This window comes from Caloenas nicobarica, chromosome 33 (assembly GCF_036013445.1).
Source record: "Caloenas nicobarica isolate bCalNic1 chromosome 33, bCalNic1.hap1, whole genome shotgun sequence".
Classification (NCBI taxonomy): Eukaryota; Metazoa; Chordata; class Aves; order Columbiformes; family Columbidae; genus Caloenas; species Caloenas nicobarica.
The window spans coordinates 2328365-2337862 of record NC_088277.1 but is presented as its reverse complement, the minus strand read 5'-3'; the positions used below and the strand labels follow the sequence as shown (position 1 = coordinate 2337862).

The 9498-nt window shown below is 47.4% G+C and overlaps 1 protein-coding gene across 6 annotated transcripts in view; it reads right to left on the bottom strand.

The window, feature by feature from the left end:
• Nucleotides 1-1669: 1669 nt before the first annotated feature.
• The window catches only part of SCN8A (sodium voltage-gated channel alpha subunit 8), a 57138-nt gene continuing 49309 nt past the window's right edge, over nucleotides 1670-9498 (bottom strand). For all 6 annotated transcript variants that reach the window (XM_065654480.1, XM_065654477.1, XM_065654476.1 and 3 more), the window contains 4 exons: nucleotides 8685-8822; nucleotides 7896-8000; nucleotides 6997-7267; nucleotides 1670-6061 (listed from right to left, as the gene is read on the bottom strand). In XM_065654480.1, coding sequence (XP_065510552.1) covers nucleotides 4914-6061; nucleotides 6997-7267; nucleotides 7896-8000; nucleotides 8685-8822 — 1662 coding nt within the window. In that variant the 3' untranslated portion in view covers nucleotides 1670-4913. The remainder of the gene's footprint in view (nucleotides 6062-6996; nucleotides 7268-7895; nucleotides 8001-8684; nucleotides 8823-9498) is intronic.

Here is a 9498-nt window from a genome sequence, read left to right as displayed (position 1 = left end):
CAGGATGGGAGCCCCACACAGAGACTGACCCCAACAGTGGGGGTCCCCAGGGACCCGCACTGACCCCCGACAGCAACACTGGCCCCGACAGCATCGGTCCCCACGGACCCACACTGACCCCGACAGCAACACTGACCCCGACAGCATCGGTCCCCACGGACCCGCACTGACCCCCAACAGCATCAGTCCCCACGGACCCACACTGACCCCCGACAGCATCGGTCCCCATGGACCCACACTGACCCCCAACAGCATCAGTCCCCACGGACCCACACTGACCCAAGACAGCATCGGTCCCCACGGACCCACACTGACCCCAACAGCATCGGTCCCCACGGACCCACACTGACCCCCGACAGCATCGGTCCCCACGGACCCACACTGACCCCGACAGCATCGGTCCCCACGGACCCGCACTGACCCCGACAGCATCGGTCCCCACGGACCCACACTGACCCCGACAGCAACACTGACCCCGACAGCATCGGTCCCCACGGACCCACACTGACCCCAACAGCATCGGTCCCCACGGACCCACACTGACCCCCGACAGCATCGGTCCCCACGGACCCGCACTGACCCCGACAGCATCGGTCCCCACGGACCCACACTGACCCCCAACGGCGACACCGACCCCGACAGCACCGGTCCCCACAGCCCTGCCGGGGGACAAGGCCGAGCCGTGGGGACCCACCACTAATACCAGGCCCAAGTCCCTTCCACCAGCTTCTACCGCGGCTCCCTCTGCTCTCTGCTGCACATTTCAGCTAAAAACACACTAAAAAGGCCCTCGAAGGAAATCTGGAGGAGATGGAGGGGGAGGAAAATGGAACCAGTCAAATAATTGGGACACCGAGACAACCTTACCTTGTACAGTGAAAAGGGTAACATTTATTTTATTTTCTTTTGGCTTATAGCAACGTAATTGTTAATCATGTTGGGTAAGATCATTATGAGCCACCATGCAATTTCTAATACACTAATCTTCACTATTGATCTTTTACAGCTTTAACATTTTTTTTCGGCAGAAAATTAAATAATTCAAACTCGGGTGTGGCCTCTATGTAACATCATGGGTTTATTATAATTTGTTTTGTTCAACATTGGCTTCTATATTTTAAAAAAAGGCGGACAGGACAAGTGAATAAAGCAGCTTGAACTGGTATTTCTTTATCACCCTTCCCCTCCGCTCTTGGAAGAAGAGGATCCCAAAATAGCCCCAAAGGGAGGATTTCATGAGCGAGGAAGGGAAGAGAGCTACTTGTCGTCACGATTTTTGGCGACACCTTTTTGACACCATCACCTTTGAGTTATTCCCACAACCCCAAATGCAGAATATAAATCCCGTGTACGCGTTCGAATTCGCAGGTTTGGGTCTGACACGACTGTTCTAACGCTTGCCCAAGGTTTCCTCTGTCCTCGGCTTCCCCAGCGAAGATGCGAAACCGCAGCCCCGACCCGCGGCCGACGGGAACATCTGCCCTGGGGAGAAAACCGAGAAATACAACCCCAAAACCCCACGGAGCTCTTCTCTGAGCAGAGCGACTCCAGCCAAGGAAGAGCTGAAGAAATTCCTAATTCTTTCGCAGCAAAACGCTGACCGGCCGTGCCACTGGCCTCCTGCGCTTCGTACAGACCTGACGTTAAAAAAATAAATATAGATACATCGTTTGAAGGGACTTCTTTATTTTAAAGTATCTGAGTAGCTTCAGGAAACTGCCAGCAAGAACGCTAACCGTACCAAGCTTCACCTGCGAGTCCATAGCCCAGCTTAAGAACAATTATGAAGTTTAGCCAAATCTTGCATAGAAGTGGTCAACTTATTGCACATTGGAACCCCAAAAATATTTACTTTTGCTGTAGCAAAGATCATTTGCAACAAAGCTTTTTTCAGAACCTAGTTGAAGGGGTAAGGATTTGTTTATTTTTTTTTCTTTTTTTCTTCGGGGGACATTTACTGGCTATCTGAAGCCTAAGGAAAACAGAAAAAATATTAAAAAAATAAAAATAAACATGGACAATGGCATAAGCCAGAAGCCATTCTATTATTTTTGTAGTTCTTTGTATTTACAAAACGGCATGCCGATAAAATAAAATGATATATTACAGTATTTATAATATTCTCTTAAAAAGTTCAACCACACTTTTCAGCTATTTTTGTCTTTTTCTTTGTGCTGTTTACAATGTAGCCTGTACATATGTATGTCATTTTCCTTTGTTATTATACATCCTATCCTAGGAGCAAGTGGGACGAGAGCTGGCGGGGTAGAAAAGGTTCCTGGCTGTGGCGATGGCCGCGCTGCCCGACGTGGCGCCGATGGCTGGATGGCTTCCTGCCTTTTTTGTGTGTTCTTTAAATTAATTTTGAAGTGACTCCTGTCATTTGCTGGGTTGTGAGATTATGCAAACCGAGATCCGTCCTGCCATCCTGTTGTCTTTTTTTTTTTTGATTTCCTGCTATTCTGGGTACCCGTAACTCGGTCCGTGTCCCAACGCTCACCCTCTGCACCCCCCGGGCTCGGGCAGCGGCACCGACCCCTCGATTCCGTCCGACCCGCCGCGGTGCTGCCTCGTACCCTTGGGAATCACGGAATCACGGGCGGGTTTGGGTGGAAGGGACCCTCAAATGTCACCTTATCCCCCCCCGCCATGAGCAGGGACATCTGCACCAGCTCAGGGTGCTCAGAGCCCCGTCCAGCCTGGCCTGGGATGTCTCCAGGGATGGTTCAGCCACCACCTCTCTGGCCAACCTGGGCCGGGCTCTCCCCACCCTCAGGGCCAACAATTTCCTTTTATCCAGCCTGAATCTCCTCTCTTTTAGTTTAAAACCATCACCCCTTGTCCCATCGCAACAGGCCCTGCTCAGAAATCTGTCCCCATATTTCTTCCCAACCCCTTTTAAGTCCGGAAAGGCCGCGACGATGCGAGAGGATGTCACCCTGTGCATCCCAGGGTCTCACCACCCTCAGCATAAGAAATTCCTTCCTCATGTCTGGCCTGAATCTCCGCTCTTCCAGTTTAAACCCATCACTCCTTGTCCTGCCACAACAGGCCCCGCTGAAGAAGCCCCGCGCTGGCCCCGACCGACCGTCTCAACCAGAGCAGCGGCCACGAGGCGGTTTAATTCACTGGGAAAGAGGATCTGGGGATGCCCGAGTCTGGTCACTGAGCAAAATTAATAGTTGGACGTGGCTCGTGATGTTTTTGTGGCATTAGTTACTGCTGCAGCGAGACTTGGCAAGAGGTAGCTCCGATTCCTACCCAACCTGCGGGGCCGATTTAGTCCCCGCTCTGTGAAAAATGTAAGAAATGGGGGAAAAAAAGCGAAGGCACCTGAGAGGCGGCTCCTCACCCCGCGCTGCCGCTTGCTCAGAACCCTCGGGGCCGCAGAAGCGAGAAAAAACCCAAACCTCGCAGCAGCGAAGTGCAGAGCTGCAAAAACCGGTACCGAGGGAGGAAGGGTTGAGGGTTTTGGAAAAAGCACCCGCGTCCCAGCAGGAATCCCGCTGGACACGGGACAACCGAGCGCCGCTGTTCACGTCCCCGTCCCCAGCCCCGCGACTGGGATTGCTTTGGGTATAAGCTCCCTAAATTTCTACCAGCGGAGATAAGATGCTACATTTTTTAGCACTTATCTCTACCAAAAAAAAAAAAAAGTGTCTATGCTGCAGGATGGAGGCTGAATAATAATTAATGATAAGTATTGCAGGATATAAATAAACTTGCTGACTGGTATTTAAGCCCTACGATTTTGGTTTTATGGTGCCATAACAAGCCGTTCTCAGTTTTTATCACCTCCCCTCGGATGAGGTCCAGAGCAGCATTTAGGTTTGTTATACTTCAGTGTGCAAAAAAGATGGTTGTATGGAAAGAAAAAATAAAGACAAGTTGTCAAACATCCACACACAATTATTTAATCTGCTTGTCTCTTTTTGCTGTTGTCGTTGGTTTTTTTTCTCCTACTGGCGGGTCTATGAAAAAATCACTAAGAACTGGGAAATACCAGTGAAGGGCATGATTATTGTTAAAGTTTCTCTCCAAATACAGTGTGGTCAGTGGATCTATGGCTTAACGCGCTGCTGCGGGCAGGTTGGAGTGGCGGGTGGGATGGTTCCTCATGCATGGTCCCTGGCACCGCATGCCGTCATGCAAATCGCTTCTATGCATTGAACGAGCACTTTTTTGGGGGGGAATCAGCCCGAGCTGGCCCCAGGCTGAAGGTACCCGATACCCCATCTCCCAAACCAAGTAAAGCCCATGGAGAAAGTAGAATGTAGATAATAAATATCAAATAAACCATGAGAATTAAATGGCATGGGCTAAATGGGCGGTTTGTTTCTTTTTTCCTTTTTTTTTTTTGTTTTACTTGTTTTAACATTTTTTTCTTCTTTTTTTTTTTTTTTTTTCTGCTTAACTAAATGCAAATCTAGTTTTGCATGAACAAACCCTTTAACTTTGTGACTTTTGGGTTTTCTTTCAATAATAATCAACAAAATGGGAAAATAAAATCCACTTTTGGCTGCTTTGGAAAATATATGAATCCCAGCAGCAGGTTTTCTCTGTGTGTGTGTGTGTGTGTGTGTGCGTGTGTGTGTTTTATTTTGCTTGTTTGTCCTAAGTTGCATTGACTGATGTGGAACATGCAGTATCCACCTGCCCAAACAATAGAAAATCCTTTTTTTTTTTCCTTTTTTTTGTGTTTAAATGTTTGTTTACAAGGGTCCTTTCAACAGGTGGTAGGTCACTGCTTTAGATGCAACACTGTCACACAGTAAGCAGACTATGTTTGGTATAAGATCTTCAGGTAAGTGTCTCCACAGCTGTTCTGCATTTTGATATATTTCATGAGAGTTTGTAAACAATCTTTTTTCACTTGCAAGTATTTTAAATTTGTACAATTCTATTATTTTATCTCAACACTTGGATTCCCTGACGTCTTTTTGCCTTTTTGCTCTTTCTCGTCTTCCTTCCTCCGCCCGCTGTTGTTTCTCCTTCTCGGGTTTGGTGACACTGTCGTAGGACGGGAGGGACGCGGTAGAGGGGGTGCCTTCTTTTTTCTCCCTGTTTGCTCCTCCGTTTTCCAGTTTCGTGGAGACCGGCCTGCGGCTAATAAAGCCTCGCCTTGCTAAACGAGCCCTGTAAGCCCTCTGGATAACCACTGCGGATACCTCTTCTTGCTTACGCCGCAGTGTCGTCGTGATGGGCTCATAAGACACTTTGGAAGGGTTGGACGCCACAAATCTTTCCTCCATCTGTTGTCTCAGTATATCCAGCTCCCCGCTGTCCCCCAGGACACGTTTGGTGAAGGCAAAGAGGATGTCCAAACAGTGGATCCTGTCTCCACTTACCATCGGCAGGTCCATGGCGATGAGTTCGATGGTGTTGGGTTTTGGGACGCGGAGAGGATGCTCCAAAGCGTCGGCAAAGTCCGCGAGCTTGCTGTACTCTATGAACTGCGTGGCATCGGGGTCGAACTTCTCCCAGATCTCGTAGAAGGTCTCAAAGTCGTCCTCGCTTAGCGGGTCCGCGCTCTCCTCCGTCGCCACGCTGAAGTTCTCCAGGATGATGGCGATGTACATGTTGACCACGATGAGGAAGGAGATGATAATATAACTCACAAAGAAAAATATCCCCACCGAAGGGTTCCCACAATCCCCCTTAAACCCACTCCCAGGGTGCTCCTTGTCCAGGTCGCAGTCTGGCGGCCGGTTCAGGATGGGCAGCAGCAGGCCGTCCCAACCGGCCGACGTGGTGATCTGGAACAAGCAGATCATGCTGTTGCCAAAGGTCTCAAAATTGAACATATCGTCTATGCCAGCCTCATGCTTGACGTAGGCAAAGTTTGACATGCCAAAGATGGAGAAGATGAACATGACCAAGAAGAGCAAGAGGCCAATGTTGAACAAGGCAGGCAAGGACATCATTAAGGCAAAAAGCAAGGTGCGGATTCCTTTGGCTCCTTTGATCAAACGCAGGATACGTCCAATGCGAGCCAGTCGGATGACTCGGAAGAGAGTGGGCGACACAAAATACTTCTCAATGATTTCAGCCAGGAACATTCCTAGAGAAGAAGAGAAGGGACAAGTGTGACAATGGAGACGTGTGGTCTGCTGCTTCTTCCGAACCTAGTCAAGGGACTGGGCACGCAGAACACCTTGGCCAGATTTTTGGTTGGACTCCATGATCTTAAAGGTCTTTTCCAACCAAGACGATTCTATGTGATTAAGAGGTCTCACCTGCAGGCAGGTAAGTCTTAGCTGGCTGCTCTGTCTCCCTAAATATTCTCCTAAACGGAGAGGGAGGCAGGTACAGCTGCAGAGTGATTCGTTCCACCTGGACGAGGATGGATGAGACGTTTCTTGGAGGTGTCTCGCTCTGGGTGCCCAACTCTGCCATGGGAGTCAGGCTACGGACTCTATTTTGAAGGTGCTAAAATGTAAGATAAATCTTATTTCAAGCAGCAGACAAACCTGGATCCGAGTTTTAGACTGCAGGACAGTCTCTAAATGTTGGTGCTTTGTCAGTATTACTGGGCAGAGCTGAGTGACCCTGTTGTATCTGTGAGGTTATACATATTTTACAGATTAGCTGCTAAAACCCAAAAACCTGTTGGAGGAAACTGGCTGATTCAACATTCAACCGAAGTGAAAACAAGAGTGCAAATCACATGCTGATGTAGGAAGCACTGCAATGGTATTTTCAGTGGTTAGTAAGCATTATAACATTCTGATGAAGTGAGTAAAAGTTCTGTTTTTAAAGACAGGGACAGTAATTGTCAAATGTTTTACTCCATACAACTGTAAATGAAAGTCAGAACAGAGGGATGGGGGTGCATTAGTCAGGGCTTCAAGCTGCCAAATTCTGCCACAATCTCGTCAGAAGGCTAAAAAGAGAAGGCAGAAGTCCTGCTACCACTATATGCCCTTCAAAGACATGAACGTGCTCTACTCTGCAAACACCGAGCACTCACAGACCTCTAACTGGTGTCGCACTTACCCACGATGGACAGAATCACAACCACGAAGTCAAAAATGTTCCACCCGATGGTGAAATAATAGTGCCGCAAGGCGAACATCTTCAGCACACACTCACAGGTGAAGAAGATGACAAACACGAAGTTGATCCAGTACAGGATGTCCTCCATCTGCTTGCTTTGCGTGTCCGTCTCCACCATCATGGTCACCATGTTGAGGCAAATGAGCATCATGATGACAATATCAAACGCTTGCTGAGTCACAAAGTCAAAGACGGCTCCTTGAATGCGGTTCTGTGCAACAGGAGAGAGACAACGAACCAAATCAGTTTGAACCACAATCTACCATCAGTTAACAAATTATTTCACTGTTGGTGGAAACAGGGATGAGGACGTAGTTTTTTCAGTATCTTACAAAGCTTTGAAGGTGAACTCCAGCCACAGTTCCATCTGTTTATGGGAAAGGTAGGAAAATGCTCTTATTTATACCCTGAACATGCCACCACAGCCCTATTACCAGCATATTTTCCTCTTTGTTGAGACCAAAGGCAGGTGATGCCCTTCGGTTCACAAGTGGAGGACGCAGCCAGGTCCACCTCGCAGCGGTGACGGCTGCAGAGCTCCTGAGCTCGACCTCAACATCCAGGACTCCGCTCGCTAATACCAGGAGGGCTCCTACTCTCCATCTACAGCCTCACAGCCAGACAGGCATTTTCAGATTGTTTGTTTGATTCAAGTGATCCAACCGATTAACAACAACCACAGCTGTAGCGTTTTAACCTCTCTCAGATCATACCTGAATGACAAGAACACGGGGATGCGGAGTCCAGAACAAAGGATGCTTTTGGAGCCGTAGCTCCTTTGAAACCTGCTCTGCAGGGTTTTTTTTTCTTTCAGTTAGTTCCCTTTATAACGTACTCACCAGAGGTCGGGGAATAGGTTTCTGAGGCTTCTTTGAGCCCAGTTTTTTCATGGCATTATAGTACTTCTTTTGTTCTTCTGTCATGAAAATATCTTGACCTCCAAAGTAAAGGGGCGAAAGGAAAACTGGTTACAATCAGCTCGTCCACCAGAAGGAAAAGGAATAACATCCCAGCTAAGTCATGAGGATACCTGCCATATGGGAAGTTGGTGGCAGCTATTTCAGACAGAAAGAACTTACACGAATACCCAAGGCGTACTGATTTTCCTTGAAATAAAAGGGAGGATTTTTCCCATGAATAACCCGCTTTATTGCACAACCTCCTTTCCCATCCCCTCTGTCTCCTTTGTGACCAACAGGCTGCGGAGCTGTCAGGCTGGTTAGCGGGTTCTGTGCAAATTCTCAGCTTGACTTACAGAGAAAAAAAGCAGTATCTAAGGGAGGGCCACGGAAAACACCTTATTCCCAGTCTCTATATTTTAGTCAAGGCAAACCCCCCCCCCAAACCAGAAATGCATGAAAATGTAGTCTGGGAAAAACATCTGAAGAGTTTTACATGAAGTTCTGGGCTCCCTGAGCCTGTTGTGCCGGTCTCGGTGGGGCTGGGCAGAGCGATGCACTAAGAGTCACAGGGGTTCTGCAGCCCAAAGCTCTAAAAAGGGGGCATTGTGCCCCAAACTAAAGGGTCCTTGGCCTTTATTTTGCAGAAAAACCCCAGCAGCCTGAAGACTCAACATTCCTCTAACAGGCCTCAGCTCCTCTCCTAATCAGCAAACACAGATCACTTATCTTTTTCTTTTGTTGATTGAAGTTGTCGATGATGACACCAATGAACAAGTTCAGGGTGAAAAAGGAGCCGAAGATAATGAAGATAACAAAATATATGTACATGTAAATGTTGTCCTCATATTTGGGCTGCTGTTCTTGCTGAATGGGAGATGAAAAGAGAAAGAAATGACATTTCAAAGACCAATATAGTCAAAATGAGATTGGTCACGATACCAAGTATTCCCATGCAAGGCATCATGCTTTATAAAGCTGTAGTTATATATGGAAAACAATGTCCTCACAGTGTTTAAAGTAAAGCAAAAGTATATGCATGTATATTGTATATATGTACTGGGAGGATGGCAATCTAACACTCAGAAATATAATATGCTACCGTTTAAACTGACTTTCCCCGTTAACGAGGTCAGTGCCCATAAAATATATAACCAGTTTGCTAATCACAAAGGAAATTATCATTGTAATGACAAGCACTGTCAAAACGAAGACATCGCTCTTTCTTCTGAAGAGGACCATTAAGACCATCAGCTGATCAAAAAGAGAAGAACATTTTTTACACCATCCTGACAGTCTCACTACTTGTCTCCAACCCTGCAGTCCGTGTAAGACGAGAAAATCCATTTAAAAATATTTTTATATAAAACAAAGAGAAGGAGAAAGAATTGGAAAGCAAAAAGAAAGTCATGGTATTTGCATGAGTCCAGCATGCAAGAACAAGACAAGTGCCTGAAGAAAGAGCTCCAAGCCAGACATCATTTCAAAACTGCACTCAAACCAACACTTGGGCTCCCATGCAAGGTTCAGGCAGGACCTTTGA